Raw genomic sequence first — 23,327 nt, 5'->3', positions numbered from 1 at the left:
TTACTGCCACTCTAAATAAATGAAGATGAAATCTCAGTATAGTCTTAGTTTGCAAACTGCAAATCAAATGTAATTGCTCATGTTGAACATTTTTTATATATATTTGTTGGCCATTTGTATTTATTCTTTTGAGAGGTTTCTGTATAACTCATTTGCCCATTTACTGATTTGGTTATTTAGATTTTTGATGGTAAATTTTTGAGTTCTTTATGTATCTGGATAATAATCTTCTGTCATATATTTATTGATTTGCATATGATAAACCTTCCTTACATCCCTGGAATAAAATCAGTTTGGTCATGATGGTCAGTCTTCTTAATATGTCATTGAATATGGTTTGCTACTATTTTTTTAAAGAATTTTCACATTTAATTTCATCAAGGATATTGATCTATAGTTTTTTTTCCTTGATGTGTCCTGGTAGAATTAACAGAAAATCCATCTGGACCTGGGCTTTTCTTTGTTAGGCTTTTATTAGTACTTCCATCTGATTGCTAGTTATTAGTCTGGTTAGGTTTTCTATGTCCTCTTGATTCACTTTTGGCAGGTCACATATGTCTACAAACATGTTTACTTCTTGGCTTTCCAACTCATTGGAGTATAAATTTTCAAAATAGTCCCTAATGATCCTCTGGATTCCTGTGATATCTGTCATGATTTCATCTTTTTCATCTCTACTTTTATAACTGTGATATTTCTCTCTCTCTCTCTCTCTCTCTCTCTCTCTCTCTCTCTGTCTCTGTCTTTCTGTTAATATGGCTAAGGGTTTTTATCTATCTTGCTTATCTGTTAAAAGAACCAACTATTTCATTGATTTTTTACAATTTATTAAATTTTCTATTTCATTGATTTTGGGCTCTGATTTTAATTATTTCTACTGTTTTTTTTTAATTTGTTTTGTTATTGTTTTTCTAAGGCCTTGATCTTCAGATTTTTTAATGTAGTCACTCATAGATATCAACTTTCCTCTTAGAACTACCTTTATTGTGTCCTAGAGGCTCTGGAATGTGTATCAGTATTACTGTTTTATGCAATTTCTAAAAAAATTTCCATTCATTATTCAAAGTATATTGTTCAATCTTCTGTGTTTTTATAGTTTCTGTAGTTTTTGGGGGATGTTGATTTCTATGATCTGATGGGATGCAAGAAATTATATCAATTCTCCTGTGTTTTCTAGAGTTACTTTGTAACCTGTTTTTGTAGAAGTTTCCATGAGCATCTTTCTTCACTGAGAAGAAAGTGAATTCAGCTATTGTTGGATGAAATATTCTGTAGATTTCTGTTAAGTCCATTTCATTTAATTTTTTAGGTCTGAAGGGTCTTTCCTGATTTTCTTTCTGAATGACCTATCTATTGAAGCAGGGTGTGTTGAAATCACCCAGTTGAGTAGTATCTGCTTTATGTGTTTAAGTGCATCAACATTTGAAGCATAAATATTTACTATTTTTATATCTTCTTGTTGGTTTGTTCCCTTTATCAGTATGAAGTGACTTTTTTTTGTCTCTTCTAATTAATTTTGGCTTGAAGTTCTCTTTTTTGGATATGAGAATCTGTATTCCTGCTTGTTTGTGGGCTCCATGAGTAGCTAGTTCTGCTTGTTTGGGGCTCCATTTGATTGGTATATCAATTTTAATTTTTTACTTTTAGCCTTTAGATGTCTTTACCTATAAGGTGATTTTCTTGCAAACAAAATAGAGTTGGCTCTTATTTTTTAATCCATTTTGGCAGCCTATGTCTTTTAATTGGAGAGTTGAGGACATTAATATTCAGTATTATTAAAAAGAGGTGTTTATTAATTTGTGCCATTTTGATTTATTCATAATATTTAATTTGGTCCTGTATCTCATTTGTTTAGCAACTCTTCAATGAGATTTGTCCATTTGTGAGCTCTGGAGTTTGCTTTTGATTTCTTTGGCATATTTTGATTTCTTTTGCATATTATTTCTTCAAGTGATTTTTGTAATGCCAACTTAGCATTCATGAATTCTTTAAGTTTCTGCTTATCTTGGAAGTTTTTATTTCTTCTTCAAATCTGAAGGATAGCTTTGCTGTGCTATGAGCTCTAAGTTAATTATTTTATTTAGTTTAATTACTAGAAAAAAATTTTGGCAGGTAAAATTTTTCTATTCCTTTCACAGAATATTGGTCAGCAATATTGGTCAACAGCTATTTTCTTTCAGGGCTTGAAACACATCATTCTAAGCCCTCCTGAATTTTAGGGTTTGAGATGAATTATCACAAGTGATTCTGATTGGCCTGCCAATTGAGGTACCTTTGGAAGGACAAACCACAGAGCTGAGGTTAGATAAGAAACAAAATGGAGTTGAGAATAGAGAAAGGGAAGGATGGATACTATTGATACTAGTGAAGTCTTCTAAGAAGATCTTGGTTTTGATGGGAAAAAAACCCTTTCTTTTGTGTGTGGTCCTAGGAATAGAAATCATGGGAACTCTACTACTGAACTATATACCCACACATTTTTATTTTTATTTTGTACAGGGTTTCACCCAGTTGCCCATGCTGGCTGGGACCTTGCAATCCTCAGACTCCTCTGAGTTACTGGGACTAGAAGTGTGTGTCACTACATCTGATTAAAAAGTTAACATGTAATATTTCCTAGGCACTGTGCTATGAGCTCTAAGTTAATTATTTTATTTAGTTTAATTACTAGAAAAAAATTTTGGCAGGTAAAATTTTTCTATTCCTTTCACAGAATGAGACACTTAAATTTAGAGAGGTAATATAGCTTGTTTAAAGTTACAGATCTTGGGGTTGGGGTTGTGGCTCAGAGGTAGAGCACTCTCCTAGCATGGGTGAGGCACTAGGTTTGATCCTCAGCACCACATAAAAATATAATAAAGACATTGTGTCAACCTATAACTAAAAAACAATTATTTTAAAAAAATAAAGTCACAAATCTTAAAAACAGAACTAGAGTTAAAACTCAGTATACCCCAGAAGCTATTATTATTATTATTATAAATGGTGTGTATTTATTTTAACTTTTTGGAAAGGCCTCTCAACTTCTAGTAAGTGGGCAACCAAGTACATGTTTTCTACAGGGCCAGGAAGGTGGTGATCTATCCTGATGGTTTATAGGTTCATGACTGATGCTTCAATAACAAAAGACAGGTTAACAAAAGAAAGACATAATATATTTACTTAAAGTCTTATATTACACAGAAATCTTCAGATAAAAATCCAAAAGACCTATTTTTATCCTTAGGATCAGTGAGCATGGACAGCTCACTGTGGAATGTGATTGGATAAAAGAGTAGGATCCAATGGTAACAGACTAAATGGGGAAACCCAGCAACGCCTGTGGTTAGGTTAGTTTGGGGATGCAGCAGAGACTCCCTGGGTGGAGAAAGAGGTGGGCCTTCTTGACGCTTCTCTTTTCTGTTATGAATAGCTTCCATATAGTCTCTCATTTGGGGTGTTAGGGCTTAGAAAATGAATCTCCAAAATATCCTGCTTTAGTATGCTGAGTACTTTGAACAGCAGGAAATCAAAAAGACCTCAGAAGCAGGATCTATCTGACCTTCTCTCACCCTCCCATCCCTGCCTCTCTTCCTTTCTTTCTCGAAAGTTTGTCATACAGCCTGGAAATATTACTTTACCCTAAAAAACTTAGGTCACGGGGGTCGTCCTAGGAGGGGATTCAGGTAGTTCGTGTGGTACCCTAATTTAGTTCTCGAGAGAGTTATTATGAAAGAGCAAGCCCAGTACTCCTGCTTCCTCTGCCTCAACACCTCAGTGTGTGGGGTTGGTTTGTTTTGTGGGACTGGGGATGGAACCCAGGGCCTTGCCTGCATTAGGCAGGTGCTGTACCCCAGAGCTACACCCCAGCCTTCCTCACTGTGATTGCTCCCTTTTACATGTGCACCCACCACTGTGTTGCTCTCCACCACAAGGACTTAACTTCAGTCTAGCTCTTAAGTGTCCCCAAAGATCATGTGTTAATGGTTTGTTCCATGTCCCATGGTGCTACTAGGAGGTGGTAGAACCTTTAAGAAGTAGGGACTAGTGCTTGACCTTCAAGTTACTGGGCATGTGCCCTCAGAGGGGATTGTGAGACCCAAGTCTCTTCCTCAGCCTCTCTTTTTGGCTTTCTGACTGTGAGGAGAGCACTTTCTGATCTTGGATTGAAACTTCTAAATGAACCAAAATAAAGCTTGTCTCCTTACAAGTTGACTATTTCAGGTATTTGTTATATGACTAACATAAGCTGACTGTATAAGCCTTCACCAGAGCCATACCAATGCCAGCAGCCATGAATTTGACCCTCCAGCAATGTGAACTAAATAAACCTGTTTTCCTTATAATGTGTCCAGCCTCAGATATTTTGTTATGGCAATGAGAAATTGAGTAATAATGAAGCTGTTATTTGCAATTAATGAATTGGGCAGCCTTCATTTTATAAGATAGAATAAGCACTCCTACCAGGCAATGGTAGAACAGTGGGTTTTATAAACTGTGGGTTTTGAAAACCAAATAATAGAGGAAAAAAAGGTGATCAGTTAGTGTCAAATTATTTCAGGTTACCTTTGTTGTTGTTGTTGTTGTTAATGGTTAAAGCATAGAGTCTTTCTTTTTAGATTGACTTGGGTAAACTGGAATTTCCTGTTTTTTGGAAAATCTGGTCTGTTTGGAGATCTTTTTTCTTTGAGTTGCAGATGTATAATGTGGCATTTAACATGAGTGAATTCATATCGGTTTGGTTTGGTCTGGTGCTACCTCCCAGTAGCACCATAGGACATGGAACAAACCCTTAACACATGATCTTTGGGGACACTTAAGAGCTAGACTGTAGTTAAGTCCTTGTGGTGGACAACAATACAGTGGTGGGAGCACATTTAAAAGGGAGCAATCACAGCGAGGCAGGCTAGGGTGTAGCTCTGGGGTACAGAAAGCGGGTGGGTGCTGCAGTCTGGCTGGGCACAAAATAACCAAATCGCCACTAGGCAATTGTAGGTTCAAAACAGGAACTCCTTTATTATCCGAACTCCCACAAACGCCACCCACGCGACCCTTCCAGGAACACCCAACCGGAAATCCCTCCTCTGGCACTTCCCCAACCAACCCAAACTCTCCAGGAATCCCCGCAAGAACTCCAAAGTAGCGAGAGAACTCCAAAGTAGCGGACAGCAGGGGGTCTAATATACAATTGAATACACAGCTTAACATAACCATCATCATCTCAATGGCTTGCTGGTGTCACCTCTCAACCACTCCATTCTGGCAAAAATGCCATGCGTCATTCTGACTTGGCTGTGGCTCTCAGCATCTCCCCCCTTCTGTTTAATTAAACACCAAGCATGTGGTTTGGGGACCATGCCTGTCTTAGGTTGTCCAATTCCACATATGGTCCTTACCCGTCATCGGATGAGCTGACCTCAAGGCGTCAGCCTCCTGTCTTAGGTTGGTACCATTGCAATTGGATCATACCCATCAATGACTACTGGTTCAGCATACAGCCACACCTGTGGATAGGCCTTTGCACCAGTGGGGGTGGTGGGTTCTTTGCCTCACCTCTGTTGGCCCCCAAATTTGGCCTTTGCACCAGTGTGGGGGGGTGAGGTTCTTTGCCTCACCTCTGTTGGCCCCCAAATTTGGCCTTTGCACCAGTGTGGGGGTGAGGTTCTTTGCCTCACCTCTGTTGGCCCCCAAATTTGGCCTTTGCACCAGTGGGGGTTGAGGTTCTTTGCCTCACCTCTATTGGCCCCCAAATTTTAGCTGAATAACTATCACAAGCAGAAGGGAGGAGAATACAGAAATGCCACGACACCAAGCCCATTGACGGCTCCTTTGGAAAAACTGTACCACCGATGACACCACCAGCAAAGATACTCCAGCACTACCACAATTTGCTGCACCAACAAATAGTTCACAATGCATACAAGTGATACATAGTCCAGGCAAGTTCTGCAAGCAGTTCAAAGCAGAGGGAGCCATTAATATGTTCATTTCCTCCCAAAGTAAATCGACTCCTTGATTGAGCATCACTTGTTGAGTTACATTATTCATTGATGCATCAGTTTATACAGTTTGTTGTGATAGCTATCGCAGAAGCTGTAATTTGGTTTTATCTTTGTCTTCACCGGCACTGGGATGAAGATAGCAATTTTGGCAATGATGGCTAAAAAAAATGATGTAACATTCCAGCAGGCACTAAAAGAAAGCAATTTTCTAAACAATTTAGTATCCTGAATAGAATTAGATATAATGAAAAGGAAAGGTGAAAGTAAAGAAACAGATCTGTTAACCTCCTTTTTTGTTCACATATTAAAACAATCCTCAACAGCTGTTTACCATTTAAATCACGTGAATAATAAAAATATTTGGATCCATTTTTTCATGAGCGCTCCTCATATATGATATATGGACATATGCACATACAGACATACAACACAAAACACAAGTGTGCACACATAACATACAACACATAAGACAATAGTAAAGGCCTTGTAGCTTGACACAGGTGAAATCTCCATTGCAATGTTTAAAAACTCCACAGTCAAAAAATAGAACTGATCAGAAAAACATTAACCTAGGTCTGTATGAGCTCAAAAAATAAAATAGAACTTTATGATGTGGGAAAGGGCAATAATAAAATAGATATTGAAAAACACATCCTGGTTACAACCTGGGTTTGACTCTTTTTTGGATATCCCATCCTTTTTCCTGTAACTTGCATAATGGGTCTGAAGGGATTCCCACAAGCAAGCCCCAAGGTTTTTAACATTTGAAATAGGCTTTAATGGTGTTCATTATTCATTAGCCTCCAGGTGTGGGAGAACCACTGTTGCAGATGTAAGAATAGCCAAGCTGGAGCTCTGGATATCAGCTGTTATGGATTGGAGTCAAATCATCTTCTTTTTGGTCTGTAGAAATCGCTTTGGTTAGTCTCTCTGGAATCCAAATCGGCTGCTGTTCTCCCTGTGGAAACACACAAACAGAACACCGACTCCAGACAATCACTGGTCAGGACCTTTCCATTGTCCTGTTAAAATATCCTTCAAAGTACCTTACGCTTATGTATATTTTTTGGATACATATGCCTTTCCACAGCACTAAGTCCTGATGAATCCAAATTTTAAAAGTTTAGAGTAAAAAGGGTTATTTTAAGTTTATCTTTGGGGGATATATACCCCTTTCCAATTCCCTCTTTTTGCTTTAATAAGTACATTTTAATAGTTTGATGAGCTCTTTCAATTACGCCTTGTCCCTGTGCATTGTATGGGATTCCTGTTATATGAGTAATGCCAAATGATGAGCAAAATTGTTTAAAAGAGATAGAAGTATAACCAGGACCATTATCTGTTTTTAACTGTTTTGGAACGCCCACAGTGGCAAAATTTTGTAAGCAATGAGCTATATTATCTTTAGTTTTTTCTCCGGCATGAAGGGAGCCCATCAAAAATCCGGAAGAAGTATCAACTGTAACATGCAAATATTTTAATTTTCCAAATTCTGGCAAGTGTGTGATGTCCATCTGCCAAATATGGTTAGTTATCAGTCCTCTAGGATTGACTCCAAGTTTAACTTGTGGTTAAAAGGTCACACAATTTTGACATTGTTTTATTATTTGTCTAGCTTGTTCCTTAGTTATTTTAAAATGCTTTTGTAAAGTATTAGCATTGACATGGAACCTTTTATGAAAATTTGTAGCTTCTTCTAGTGTAGAGAAAATATGTATGTCATGTGTAGTTTTATCTGCTAAATCATTGCCCAAACTAAGGGCTCTAGGCAATCCTGTATGTGCCCTGATATGTACTATAAAGAATGGATCTTTTCTGTCCCAGATTAGACTTTGTATAGTGGAAAACAAAGAGAAAACAGTAGAGGAAGGGGAAATCCTACCAGCATCTTCAAGGGATACTATAGCATTAGCTATATATTGACTATCAGAAAATAAATTAAATACAGAATCTTTAAACATCACAAAAGCTTGTAATACTGCATTAAGCTCTACCTTTTGAGCTGATTGTTTGGGTACTAAAAATGTAAAAGTTTGATCAGGGGTAACTACTGCTGCTGTACCATTATTTGACCCATCAGTGAATATATTTGGAGCATTCATGATAGGTGTTTTTCTTGTCATTTTTGGAAAAACTATAGGATGAGAAGACCAAAAAGACAACAAAGGGTTAGATGGTAAGTGGTTATCAAATGAAACATTAGATTTACACATGATTATTGCCCAAGTATTTAACTCATTAGCTAACTCATCAATTTGATCCATAGTATATGGAGTAATAATTTTATTGGGAGAAATTCCAAACACTCCCTTTGCTGCTTTTATTCCTTTGAGTATCAATTGTCCTACAGCCTCAGGATACCTAGTAAGAATAGTGTTAGATTAAGATAAATGGATCCACAATAATGGACCTTCTTGCCAAAATACTCCTGTAGGAATATTTTTTGTTGGTAGTACAATAAATAATAAAGGCAAACTTATATCAATTCTATCCAAATGCATATTTTCCATATATGTTTCAATGATTTTTAATGCCTTTCGTGCTTCAGGAGTTAACATGCGGGGTGAATTTGGATCTGATGGGCCTTTTAGGATATCAAATAAAGGTCCCAACTCTCCTGTTGGTATGCCTAGATAAGGCCTTATCCAATTTATGTCTCCTAATAACTTTTGATAGTCGTTAAGTGATCTGAGTTGATCTACTCGTATTTGAATTTTTGGTGGACGGACCATGGTTGAGGATAATAGAACTCCTAAATAATTAATTGGAAAATTTAATTGTACTTTATCTATTGCTATCTCTAGATTATAATTTTTTAATAAATTTGTAAATGTGGCATAACATTCTAGCAATGTGTTTTTATCTTTGTGTGCTAACAATACATCATCCATATAGTGAAATATTTGTAGTTCAGGATTTTGATTTCTAAGTGGCTGGATTGCTTTGTTAACATAAATTTGACACGTAGTTGGGCTGTTAGCCATCCCTTGAGGGAGTTCTTTCCATTCATATCTCTGATCGGGACCTTCATGATTCAGTGCAGGGATAGTAAATGCAAAATGTGGACTATCCTCAGGATGAATTGGAATTGAAAAAAACAATCTTTAATATCTATAGCTAAAACATACCAGGTTTTTGGCAAAGAAGACAATTGGGGAATTCCCGATTGAGCAGGTCCCATAATAACCATCTCATTATTGATGGCTCTTAAATCTTGCAATAATCTCCATTTACCAGACTTCTTTTTAATGACAAAAATGGGAGAACTGTGGGGAGATATGGAAGGTTGTATATGTCCCTCCGCTAATTGTTGTTTGACCAGGTCATGGGCTACTTGTATCTTTTCTTTAGTCAGGGGCCACTGAGGAACCCATACTGGTCTTTCTGATTTCCAAGTAATTTTTATTGTCTCAGTGACCCCTTCTGAAAACCCAGTCCATGTCTATTTATTCCTTGATCTATTTGAATTGATGCTGCTATATCTTGTTCTTGTTCTCCTAATCTTTTTTCTTTCCTAAAACCTTGTCTAGCCCTAATAGTGGGCACATTTGGATTGATGTTATTTGTTAATGTCAAACCTAATTGATCTAGGACATCTCGTCCCCATAAATTTATAGGAAGATGATCCAATACATATGGCTGTATAGTTCCTTCACATCCTTCAGGATCCTTCCAATCTAATACCATTGCAATTCTATGGGGATTAGTTGCCACTCCTAGGCCTCGAAGCATTTGAGTGGCCTGTTGTAATGGCCAATGTTTTGGCCATTCTTGATGAGAGATGATGCTAAGGTCTGCACCTGTATCCAGTAGTCCATTAAATTCATGTCCTTGAATATTTAGTTTTAGCATTGGGCGAGAATCTAATTTTAAAGACAGCATAGCCCAATCTACACCTGTGGAGCCTAATCCCCTGGAACCTCTTTCTATAGTACTACTGGAAAATTTATCATGCAGGCTGGGTATTATTAATAACTGTGTTATTCTATCTCCTGGTGAAATTACTGATATACCCTTTGGAGAACTAGCTATAATTTTTATTTCACCTTCATAATCAGGATCAATTACCCCAGGACTTATCATAAGTCCTTTTAGAGTAGAAGAACTGCGTCCTTACAATAAGCCTACTGTTCCTTGGGGAAGAGGTCCTTTTACCCCTGTGGGAATGATTTGAACTCCCATCTCTGGAGTTAGTACTGCTCTGGTGGAGGCACAGATGTCCAACCCTGCGCTCCCTCTGGTTTGTCTGATGAGAGATCTGATGGATAATGTGTCCTGGGCACTACCCTGATGGTGTTGCTGGGTTCCTCCATGGTGTTTCTGGGTTCCTCCAGTGCCCTGTATGTTTGTGGTCATGGGCCCTGGAGCATTGGGCCCCCCTGTCCATTTTTTGGCAATGGAGCCCGATGCCTTTCTCCATGATATCATGGGTAAACACCTGGTCCTTGTCCGTTTTTTGGTAACGGAGTACCTTCTATGGTGGTTTGAGAATGGCATTCATTAGCCCAATGTCTCCCTCTACGGCATCATGGGCAAATACCTGGTATTCTACTCCTTTGATACCTAGCTTTGTTAAACCCTCCTCCTATGGGGCAACTCCTTTTAAAATGTCCTGTTTGTTCACAATTGTAGCATGTTTTTGGCCTGGCCTCTAAAGCCTGTTGTACTGCAGCTGCCAGGACTTTCCCTTGTTCATTAATGTCTTTACATAATTTGATATATGTGTTTAAATCTCCATGTTTCCATGGTCTAATGGCCTCCTTACACCATCTGTTTGCTTGTTCAAAGGCTAGCTGTTTAATTAATGGCATTGCTTGCTCTGTATCCCCCAAAACTCTGGCAGCTGTTTGAGTAAGCCTATCAACAAATTCAGCGTAAGGTTCATTAACTCCCTGTATTACCTTAGATAATTGACCTTGTAAATCTCCATGTCCTTGTAAAGTCTTCCATGCCCTAACTGCATCTGCAGCAATTTGTGAATATATGGCCGGATCATATGAAATTTGTTGCAGCTGACGCTCATAAGGTCCCTTTCCTAATAACATATCTAGATTTCTCTGAGGATAACCAGCTGCTGCATTTCGCCTAGCCATTTCTGTGCAAAATTCCTCATTGGCAACCTTCCATAACAAATATTGCCCTCCATTTAGCACAGCTTTACACATACTAGTCCAGTCTGCTGGCATCATGTCCAAGTTGGTAATGCATTCGACCATGCTTACAGTGAAGGGTGCTTGGGGACCATAGGTTGTTACAGCCTCCTTTAACTGCTTCACTGTTTTGAAATCTAGAGCTCGGTGAATTTGCTGCCCTCATGCCTGCTCAAGTACAGGGCATGCTAATCTTTGAGGTCCTGTCTCAGGATCCCATCTATCAACTACAGGGGTTGAGGGCCACTCAGCTCTCTCCATAGATGGAGCTGCTGGTTGAATTATGCCCTCTGGTGATAGAACGGTGTTAGTAGCAGCCTCCTGTTGTAGCTTCCCCCCGATAGCTGTTTCTCCTCTAAGCTTTCTTCCTTTAAATTTTCTTCCTCTGTCTGACTAGCTCGAGAGACCTTCTCTTTTGCTTGATCTAACATGTTTTCTACCATAGTCTGGACCTCTAACAATTTAATTAACATTCTTTCAGTTTGTTTTTTGCTAATTTCTGATCTAATATAACACAAAACAAAACCAAAACAGAATGAAACAAAAACGGAACAAAAAATCGTTGTATCAATTTTCCTATTTTTTTGACATGTGCATTTGTGGTCTATTTCTATCTCTTCCTCAGGGGTGAACAACTTCAAACCTTGAGCCAACCATTTTTCCCAGTTTGCCTGAGAAAGTTCTAGGGATAGGCAGCTTGAAACAAAAACAAAACAAATCAAAACAAGAACACATTGTTTTTTGAAATGGTCACCCATTCTCTCACCTTCCCTTAGGGGTGAACAATTTCACTTACCTCCGAGCTTCAGGTGTTCCCTGCACGGGCCGCCAAATGCCGCAGTCTGGCTGGGCACAAACCAGGAGCCACTGAAGCAGGAACAAACTTTATTTCTGAAGTCCACCAGCACACTCCACACACACTCCCCGGGAATTCTCCCAAACGCCACGCGGCTCCTCCAGGAACCAACAACCGGAAATCCCTCCTCCAGCACTTCCCCAACCAATGGGAACTCTCCAGGAATCTCCATGAGAACTCCAAAGTAGCAGGCGCAGGCAGACAGCAGGGGTCTAATATACACAGCTTAACATAACCATTATCATTTCAATGGCTTGCTGGCGTCACCTCTCAACCACTCTGTTCTGGCAAAAATGCCATGCATCATTCGGACTCGGCTATGGCTCTCAGCATATTGTGTCCATTTACAACTAAACAAAAATTATTTTAAGAAAAAGACTAAGAAAGAAATGCTAAATAGTATAAGAAACAAAATAAAATAAACCAGTCTTCTCAATATTGTGATTCTCTGACAAATTTGGATTAGCAAACCAGGAATGATATTTCAAATTATCAGTGTAGATTATCCAATAAGCAGGTGCTGCTATTTCCTTGAATTTTCTAGAACTGGTCTTGTTAATCCAAAAAGATGCAATGAAAATACAGAGTAGAAAGGAAGGTCAAGAGCCAACTGCCCAGCAGTCTGCTTATAACCCTGTCCTTCAAGGGGACCTGGTACTATTAAATGAGTGTAAGCAGAACAAATTCACAACAAAGTTGCTGCATCTGGTGCAGCTGCGCATGGCTCGGTGATGGAGAAGGAGCTCTTGATTGAAGTCTGTGGGCCTCTGGAAGGCAGAGTGTCTCTCAGTCACATCTCCACCTTCCCCATAGCCTACCTGTGACACTTCTGTGGATGGACTGCAGTCTTCTTCACTTCTGGCCTCTCCCTATGTCAGCAACAAGAGGGGGAATAAGGAAATTCCCTGTTACGCCCTACAGTGCTTCCCAGAGAAGAAGCCTCATCCATGCACATGGAATGAGGCAGGGTAGAACCAAAGCACAGCATTCACCAACACCAGCAACTACGAAAGGCTAGACTCAGTATGACAGTGAGCATGAATGAATGCGCTGGTTCATGCAAGAGTGTCCTGGGTCCAAAGGGCATTGGTCACTTAGTTTTCCAGGTAGGTAGATTCTGCCTGAAAAATCATCAGCTCATGTGTAACTGTGGGCCTGAACAAGCTGTTTGGAATCCTGAGGGATTCCAGGAGGAGTTAGGACCTGTGTCTTAACACTGATACTAACTCACTACTGGGAAACCCAAGTGGACACTCAATATGCAGGAAATTTATTGAACCTGAAGGACATTCATCAAAATTTCACAAACTGATCTGTTAACAAAGAGAGATGGGCAGAAGAATATCAACCAGGCTAAAAAGAAAATAGACATATATATGTTATCTTCTGGTTTAGTTGCAATATATAGATTGTTATGAAATGAGAATAATTTATGTTAAAGATGGAAGTGAACTATTACAGAATCAGAGGGGAAGATGCAACCTTGAGAAAAAAAAGCCAGACAGAGCCTATCTTCGGTCAGGTGTGAACTTGTATAAATGATGCTAGATAAGGTAATGAGGCTAGTATAGCACCACCAGAGCTTTTAAACTTACCTTCTCAGCAGCAAATCTTCTTTTTTATTTATTTATTTTTATTGATTTTATTTTTTTAAATACATGACAGCGAATGTATTACAATTCTTATTACACCTTTAGAGTACAATTTTTCTTATCTGTGTTTGTATATAAAGTAGGTTGACACCCAATTTGTGTCTTCATACATGTACTTTGGATAATGATGTCCATCACATTCCACCATCCTTGCTAATCTCCTGCCTCCTCCCTTTATCTCCCTCCCCTCTTCCCTATCTAGAATTCATATATCCCTCCCACACTCCCCCTCTCAACCCCACTATGAGTCAGCCTCCTTATATCAGAGAAAACATTCGGCATTTGTTTTTTGGGATTGGCTAACTTCACTTAGCATTATCTTCTCCAAAGCCATCCATTTACCTGCAAATGCCATGATTTTATTCTCTTTTATCGCTCAGTAAAATTCCATTGTGTATATATGCCACATTTTTTTTTTATCCATTCATTCACTGAAGGGCATCTAGGTTGGCTCCACAGTTTAGCTATTGTGAATTGTTCAACAGCAAATGTTCTCATCATATATTCTGCTGGTAGTTCTGTTTCTATTAAAGTAATTTTAATGTCTTTATATATCTTTGTGTCATTTGGCCAGTATCTGCATTTGATTTTCAGAAAACACAGAGGAAATTATGGGACATAATGGATTAGGCTGAATTACCAATAACATTATACAAAAGAGTAGGCTAAATGTAGGTATGTTTCTGTCCTATCAAATGGAACTGTAGTGAACTTCATTCAGTTATAATGAATCTATTATGTGTACAGTTATATACATTAAATTTAAGTCTGTTTATCCCAGAAAGAAGAAATCAAGGGAAAGGGAGTACCAAATGGAAATTTTCCTTCAATGAAATAAGTTGTATTAAACCAGCTTATATGTTCTTTTGTAATTATTTTTCTACTTCTTTTCAAGTATTCACTGAGTGTTTTTGATGTGTCCAGCCTTTTGGAATTCATGAAGAAACTCACCTGGCCCCTGCTCACAGAAGCCTGTGGTCAGGCAGGGGGACCAAAGGTGTCTTGCTCCTTCCCAGATAAAACCAGTCTATAATCAGAATGTAAATGTCTTCAAAGTTCCTTTCTTCTGTTTTCTGACTAAAGCAGTTGAGAGGTCACATATCAGAGCCATATGTTGCTTACGGGGATACATTCTGAGAAATGCTTTCAAGATTTCATCATTGCGTGAACATCCTGCAGTGCACCAGCACACACTGGGATGGCAGAGGCTGCTGCATGCCTAGGCTCTATCATGGAGCCTATTGCTCCTAGGCTACAAGTCTGTGACTGCTTTAGACAATTGTACCAAAATGATAACTACTTGTGTCTTTAAACATGTCTGAATATAGAAAAGTAAACAGCAAAAATACTTGGTGATAGGAATTTTCCAGATCCATTATAATCTTATGGGAGGAATGTGGTTTCCTAGGTCTGAAACATTGTTGTTGAGGTACACAACTGCACCAGCATGTTAACTGGCTGCATGCGTGCCAGGGAGAAGACCCAGCAGGAGAGATGAACAAAGACCCCATGGGTTTGGGTTTCTAACAGTGACAACAATAGACATGGGAGGTGTGAGGAAAAGATATGAGACCAATCCTGTCTTCCCCACTGGAAATTTAATTCACTGTGACCACTCATACAGAATTTAGAAAGACAAATAGAAGTTTGCACTTGGAGTAGATAGCAGTTTGCTGTTCCCAAGGTGAAGAGCATTTATGAAACTAAAGTAAGGCTGTGTGAGGACAGGAGTGTGTGTGTGTGTGTGTGTGTCTGTGTGTGTGTGTGTGCTCACACACACACACACACACACACACACTTGCATTTTTGTGTTTTTAGGTGTCTTATGCACACATTTGGAAAGAATCTTTTATTGGTACCTGGGAATGTGAAAGTTGCAGAAGAGATCTGTTCTGGGTTCCCCATAAACAAATGTGAGGGAGAGGAAGAGCTAGCTTCAAACAAAAATGTAAATATGTAACTATACTTATGTATACATTTATTTGCAAGAATACCATCAGAAAAAAGTTAACAGAAGTTGGCATAAATATTACAATATGAAGTTTTAGACAGGAAACTTCATTACTTTAAGTTGTAAAATGTAGTACTTAGTTTTAAAATACCTAAGCTTTCAAGGTTTTCTCCTTAATTTATTCTGGGATTACCTATTTCCCTTTAGTCTCACGTTTTTCAAAACCACCACTTAATTTAGTAGTGAAAGGAGAATCTCCCAGTTAGACAATTTGTTTTACAATTGTATATGTTTCTGCATTTCCTTTATAACATGGTTTGCCTATCAAAAGTAAGCAGATTTCCCCCTGAGAACTGTTTTCCTGCATTCCCCAGATTTTGACATGTTGTGTTTTAATTCTCATTCATTTCCAAATATATTTGAATTTTCTTTGTGACTTCTTCCTTCACTCATGAGTTATTTAAGAAAGCCTGTTGCTTTATTCTACATATTTAGGGATTTCCCTTTATTATTGAATTTTGGTTCTATTTGATTGGTTCCAGAGAAACTTCTATTTATGGTTTCAATAATTTATTTGGGACTTATTTTATGACGCAACTAGAGACTCTCATGGTGATTGTGTTATGTACATTTGAAACAAACATGTGTTTTTCTGGTTTGGAGTTGAGTTTCATAAAGGGCTATTAGGTTAAGCTGGTTCATAGTGTCGTTTAAGTCTTCTGTATATTTATTGACTTTTCTTGTCTTCTTATCAATCACAGATGGAGGAGTATTGTACAGTCAATTTATTTGTCTGTGTCTTTTCAATTCTTTTTTCATATATTTTGACTTTCTGTTATTTGATAATATGCATTTAGGATTCTTATGTTTTCACCTTTATGGTGTTTGTCATTGTTTATCCTTGGTATATGGCTTGTTCTGGAGTTAGCTCTGTCTCATGTTAATATAGCACACCAATTTCTGTAATGAGTGTTTGCATCATATATATTTTTTATTCTTTTACTTTTAAGTTATCCATATCTTTATATTTAAAGTGGACTTCTTGTACGTAGCAATAAAATCGAGTATTGATTTTCTTAAAAAAAAATGTAAGCAGATCTGATAACCAAATTGGATCAATGGACATGAAGTGAAAACTCTCTAAGGATTAAACCTTTTGGGAACAGGAACTATTTCTGGGAGCAGAGAGATCTTCTCCTAGATGAAAATCTCTCACTTGAAGATCTACAGAACACAACAAGATGTACACAGATATCTTTATTAAATGATTGCAAGAGTTCTCCAAAGGAGCCACATTCTCTCCCAGAACTCCTTTCCTACTGCATGCAGGAAATCCACACAGTACTGCTGAATTCTTAGGTAAAGGAATGGAAATGTGCTTAGGAGGTAAGGTTAATCCATTGTGTCAGTTGATAAATCAGTGGCTTGATATAAGCAATATGGAGAACTACTGAAAAGAATGTATTCTCTCAAAATCAGAGTTTACTATTGTTAGATTAGATTGTTTTCAAAAGAAGGTCTATAAATTCTTAAAGAAGGGATAAAACATCTTTTATGGTCTGCATAAAGTATAGATCAATCACTGACAGAACTTGTCTCAATGGTACCTAATCTTACTGCAACATTCTCTTCCAGATTTTCTACAAAATTCACTTTTAGCAGAAGCAGAAATGGATGGCCCTTCCCAGAGATAGTAACATTGCTTACATCTTCATACTGAATCATTCTCTTTAAAAAATACAGGCTTCTAGGGCTGTAGCTGTGGCTCAGAGCACTTGCCTACCACGTGTGAGGCACTGGGTTCCATCCTCAGCACCACATACAAATAAATAAATTAAATAAAGGTATAAAAATTACAACAACATAATAATAATAATTTAAAAATCCAGACTCCCTATTTGTATTCTATTGCTGGTTCTCAGACCAACACCTTGAATGCTGTAGCGGTCTGGAATCCATGTGGATTAATGCACATCTGAGGCAGATATATCTCTTATTCAAATGTGGATCTCTTAACCAGAATGTGGACAAACAATAGAAACTATGCTTCATATAACACGAAACTTTAGAGTTCCTTTGGTCAGTTTGCCTTCAAGGATGTGAAACTAAAGCTCGGAGGTAAGAACTGGCTGGTTCACATTCATCTGGACATTCTCAGAATCCTGATTCAAAGAGTCACAGTCTGACCCTTCCCAGTTCCATGAGGACTTTGGTGGTCACCTGTCACAGGATTCCAGTCTGCCAGATCCTGCTGTCAGAAACTTCAGTCTTAGTTAGATCTTTCCCTTCTTCATCCTCTCCCCAAGAGAAGAGAAGGCTAGCTCCTACTCCAGGATAGTCCCTTCCCCAGAATCCCTGACCCTCCCTAAAACAGGTCTTTCCCCAGTTCCTCCAGGGTCTCAGTCATGGCCTTTCTCCTTTTGTCACCTGGAAAACTGATATTCTCAGGAGCATGTGCCATCCCACATTTGTCATTTATGTTTTATGCTGAAGTGCATCTGTACCTGCCTCTCTGAGGGCCTGTCCCCTGTGAGGCTGAACTGATCTGTGCTCTGGCTCGCTCCCTCCTGCCTCCTTGCAGACAGTCTGCATCAACTGTGTACTTTCCAAGATTTCCAATTTCTCCCTCACTCCTAATTCTTTCCCTTAACATGTTTACAGAGGTCTTCCACCTCACAGATATCCTGATATTTGGCTACCTGCTGTCCCCCACTAATCCCAGGCACTATGTTTGCTGGGAGCATGAACTGTAAAACCCCTCCAGCCTCAACTCCAGGTCTAGATGACACACCTCTTTTATGAACCACCACAGTACTCTGCAAAATCTTTATCACAGCATTCAATCACTTTGTCTGGCTCCCCATTCCTGTGCACTAGCACACACTTCATTTTTGCTTGCAGCCACAGTGTTTACTGAGTATTCACCCTGACTGAAAAATATATGTGCTTGTTCACCAATGGAATCTCCTCCTATCTTGTCTGTGATTTTCTTCTGCCACTTCTCCTTTTTCTTTTCTTCTTTTCTTAATTTCTGATTGCAGTTACTATGTCTTTTCAGCCCCCCAAGTTATGTTTATATCTACCTGCTATGGCATGAATATGGTTCACGTGGACAAACTCCCCCCTGAAATGACACAAGAATTCAATCTCCAATGTTTTATATTAATGGTATTAAGAAGGTGGAAACTTAATCCCACTATAGAGTTTAGTGGTTTGGAAAGTGATTAGAGTAGATTAGATGATTATGATAGAGGCCTCATGATTGAATTCCAAGTGGCTTTATAAAGAGAGGGGAAAAGGGGGATACAGAGATACTCAGGTGTTCCCCTAATGTGATGCAGCCAATAGGGACCCTTACAAAAGCCTGCATAATGCTGTTGAAAGTTCCAGCTTCCAAAACTGTGAGCTAAATTAACTTCTTTTCTTTACAAAGTAGCCTTCCTCAAGTATTTCCTTATAGTAATGAAAAAAATGACCAACATACTACTAGATTACTAAACACACTCACACACACACACACACACACACACACACACACACACCCTGAGCACTATAATCACTATCTTGACTCTGCTTCACCTTCTGTTTCTCTTCGATTTACTTCTCTAACACAGAGGTATGATTGCGTCTTTACCACATATTTAACCACTCTTCCACTGCCATTGGGTTCCTGTTCTGTCACACAATGGTAATCCAATAAGTGCTAGAAACCTAATAGAGAGGCACTGTGGACTTGTGAAGAGAGCCGGGAGTCTGAAGCCAGACAAGATCTAATTTCTAGCTCTGTGCCCTGGGCCAGATGATTTTAGATTAATAAGCCTCAGTATCTCTATTTTATAAACAGAAATATTTAATATGGACTTAGGGTAGTTGAGCTAAGAGAAATAAAGCTTGTGGAAGCATTTGTGGAAGGCTTGGATGAACATTTTTTATCCTGTACCGTCTTCTCCCTCCCTCTGGTATCTGCACGTGCCTGGTATCTGTAACCCACTCACTCCTCTGCTTAGAATTCTACCCTCTTGTAATTCCCTTGATTCTGGAGTCTTCTAGTTCTCACCCCATTTCTCCTATTTTGAGACCTCATTCTTGCCCTCATCCCTGATTGCTCCCAGATGACATTTTTACTGCTCTCCTTATCTGTGTCCTTTTTTGTCTCCCCAAAATGCTGTGCTTCTGTCGAAGTGGCTCTGGCTCTCACTGGGCTCTATAACCTTTCTTGGTCTGTTTCTTTGAATTATGCCTCAGTTTTTTCATCTTGATACCCAGCCCCATCTCATGCAAAGCCTAACACAGAGCAGGAACTTGAGCATAAAAGGATTATAAGAAGGATTACATTTCAATAGGCAGAGGAAAGAAGCCCAGAACTCTGCAGAGACTAAGACAAAGCCACTAGTCTCATGTGGCATTGGGAAATGTAAATTAATATGCAGTATATGGGGCTGGTATTGTGACCCAGCAGTAGAGTGCTCGCCTAGCATGGGTGGGACCCGGGTTCGATTCTCAGCACCTCATAAAAATAAAGGCATTGTGTTGTGTCCATCTATCAAAAAAAAAAAAAAAAGATATTATCTCTCTCTCTCTCTCTCTCTCTCTAAAAATATGCACTATATAAACCTAAGAATTGAATTTTGGAGTCACAGTAGCCACATTTCAGCCCACTGGTCTCCTATGGCTGGGGCCTCTAGATAGGACAGTGCCAACGCAGAACACTCCCATTATTGTGGTAGGTTCTCTTGGTTAGCTCTGCTGTACACAAGCAGACTGCACTAAAGGCAGGAGAAACACAGTGTGGGGCACACAGTAGGCCACACCTCTTAAAGTTTCCATTACCTCCCAACATTGCCACTCTGGTGTGTAAGCCTTTAACACATGAACTTTTGGTGGACATTCTGCATTTAAACCACAGCACTTGGTCTACATGACATCGCTAATATGTGTAAAAGAATGGTAGGAATTAAGCTCTGGGTGTGTGAGACTGGCAAAGTACTGTGAAGGGCATAGACTAATCGGAATCTGACACATGGATTGTATTCTGAATTCAACAAGAATAACTGAGGGATTCTGAGCAGATGCATGGCAAATCAAAAGCCAATTTTTATGAAACTGAACTTACTAATGACGTATAGAATGGACAGTAGATAGTATGAAGCTTGGGTCACCATTAAGTATGTTGCTGCTGATGTAAAAGACTGAGTAAAATTGAGTACCAAGAAGGAGCCCTGAAAGCAGGAGGTAGATGCACATTCAGATGGTATTTACAAGGCTTGGCAGTGTATTGTGTTGAGTACAAAATAAAATTCATTTTCCATCATGGATGATAATAAGAGGTAGTGGGGAGTAGGAGTCTAGGAAGGAATGACAAGTTCCATTTCTGAGGTGCTTTGTTTGTGCCATTCGTGAAACATACAACTAGAGATGGCCACTGAGCAGGGAAAATTCAAGTGTGAGGCACAGGAGGGAGGAAAGGCGCAACCAGCTTCATTCTTATGGTAGTTGAAATGGGTACAGTAGATAGACACAAAGAAGAGGGCTGCATGAACATAAATTAATCAAGTCTTACTATAATTACTCAAGTTACAAAGTATCAATCTTAAATATCCAGCTCATTTAAAAACTTCTATGAAAGGGACTAGTGGGAGTTCAAGAAAGGAGAATTTCAACAATGTCTACAGAAACAATTAGGCCCTTCCCTCTCATAGATAAGTGTGATGTCTTGGAATAAATGGAGATATTTTGTAGTAAAAAGTATTAATGCATTTTTGTACTGGGAGGCATGACCTAAATATTTATCATTGTTAAGTAATATTTCCACATTTTATAAAAGGGCAACCTTGCTCTGTCTTGCATCTCTCATTGGTTCTAGATTTGGAGGCCACTGCAGAAAAGCAGATGTTCTTTGTTGCATGTAATAGGGGCACCTGGAATCTCAGTATACCTTCCCTGTGTGTGATTTAGAAAGATGACTTTCATGTGTAGTGTTTATGTCTAGCTTTTTTCTTTTGTTATTCTTTTAGTGAGAAATACTGTTAAAGCAATTTTAGGTTAGCTTCCTTGGGCAGATGATATTCTTTAAAGCACCCACTCCCTCCTCAACTGTGACAGAGGTTAACATTTCTGGTCCCTAATTCTCTAAGCCACAAAATATTTTATCATCTTTTATCAGAACTATTCATGGTGACTCAACAATAATTTTCCTAAATGACTGTGAGATCTCATTTGCATTTTAATAAACAGTTACATTCTAATGAGGTCTTCATAAAACTGACTAAAGATGTTTAGAAACCATTAGCTTAAATTACCAGTGCAAAAATCTCCTTTGAGAGTCCTGCAGATTTGGTTATGAGACGTCTGGCAGATGGATTAGTTCATTGTGATGGCAGAGTTTTTGGATCTCCACACAAGCAGAGTAAGTGGGAATGCCTGGGAACCAGGCTACTGGAAAAAAGTGAAATGCCCCTCAGGTGGGTTCATTAAAGAGGGAAACAATCACAGCACATTCCAGTGCCATTCATATGCCAGGTGTGCAGCTGTTGGCAGGTGCCAGGAAAACTGACAAGGGTCCTTTCCCAGAACACAGAGGCTGAAAGGGGATACCCGGTGGTGACAAGGATGTTTTAGATAATGATAAGTCCTGGCAGATGTACTGGGGACCCCACTGAAGGGGAGTGTAGCATCTTTGTCTCTTGTACCAGGTGCTGTGACAGGGAAGGCCTCCCAGTGGCTTGAACACCAGCAATTAAAGCCACCTAATGCAGAGTGCTTCAGGGCAAGAATGGGGGGAAGCAGGTCCCCAGCTCTGACTTAATGAGTCAGCAGCAAGTCTGTGTAAACAAACACACATCTGCCTGGCTCATGCTTAATTCATGAAGGACGCACCATGTGCAGAACACATGTTAAGTAGGTAGCTGTTGCCCTTAAAAACCATGTCATTTTGATTTCTTGGATGGTTTGTTGTTGTTTTTATGCATGGAAAATAGAGACAATGTTCCTAAACAAACGTGCCGGATTAACAATGGGAAACAGCATGGAATAAGGTGAGTCTCTTTTCCTGAAAGGAGTATGACCTCTTGTCAAAACCCCCAAATCATGCCAGACATTTCAAGGAGAGACACCATTAATGTCATTACTAATTGAAGACAAATCCATCCAAGGAGCTGAAGGCATTGAGGTGACGCCTCTTCAGAGCTTACCTACATCCTCACCAACTTGGTAAGAATCTGGAAGATTTTTTCTTTTTCTTTTTTCATAAGCTTACCAGACCTAAAATTGTTGAGTAATTTAAAGATGTGAACATAGATTCTTAAGTAAACCAGAAACCTACTTACCACCTTCCCTCTTTCAGCTACACCTTGTTGGCTGGAGTTTCCATGGTGATTTGCCAGAAGGAATAGCTACCACCACTATAAAAATCAACCATGACTGCCCTGGGTGGGGCAGGTCTATGTACCTGAGTGAAGGAATGGGGCCTCCACTCCATAGCCTTTTTAGTTTTGATTTTTTCAAGGCCAGTTTATTTGAAATGAAACCTGGCTTCTTGTGAAATGTGTCCTGTCCAAAGACAGTGTGCTTTAGTATTGTTATTATTACTTTTTACTATAGTCCTTCTCCCATCAGATGTGGGCAGTCAACAGATATAAAATGAATGAAGGATTCAGCATTGAATGCACATTTTTGCAGAAGGAATATGAGAAGATGGAGAAAATAATTTGCTTGGCTATATTAATAGTTAAACTAGCA

General features: G+C 39.0%; 1 protein-coding gene across 2 annotated transcripts in view; it reads right to left on the bottom strand.

Moving 5' to 3' along the window:
* Positions 1-5,536: 5,536 nt before the first annotated feature.
* Positions 5,537-23,327, bottom strand: part of LOC139702195 (receptor-type tyrosine-protein phosphatase gamma-like) — a 146,434-nt gene continuing 128,643 nt past the window's right edge. For both annotated transcript variants that reach the window (XM_071602696.1, XM_071602697.1), the window contains 3 exons: positions 12,806-12,856; positions 11,928-11,998; positions 5,537-6,939 (listed from right to left, as the gene is read on the bottom strand). In XM_071602696.1, the coding sequence (XP_071458797.1) occupies positions 6,903-6,939; positions 11,928-11,998; positions 12,806-12,856 (159 nt within the window). In that variant the 3' untranslated portion in view covers positions 5,537-6,902. The remainder of the gene's footprint in view (positions 6,940-11,927; positions 11,999-12,805; positions 12,857-23,327) is intronic.

This window comes from Marmota flaviventris, chromosome 16 (genome assembly GCF_047511675.1).
Source record: "Marmota flaviventris isolate mMarFla1 chromosome 16, mMarFla1.hap1, whole genome shotgun sequence".
In the NCBI taxonomy this organism is placed as follows: domain Eukaryota; kingdom Metazoa; phylum Chordata; class Mammalia; order Rodentia; family Sciuridae; genus Marmota; species Marmota flaviventris.
This window is presented reverse-complemented; position numbering and strand designations above follow the sequence as displayed.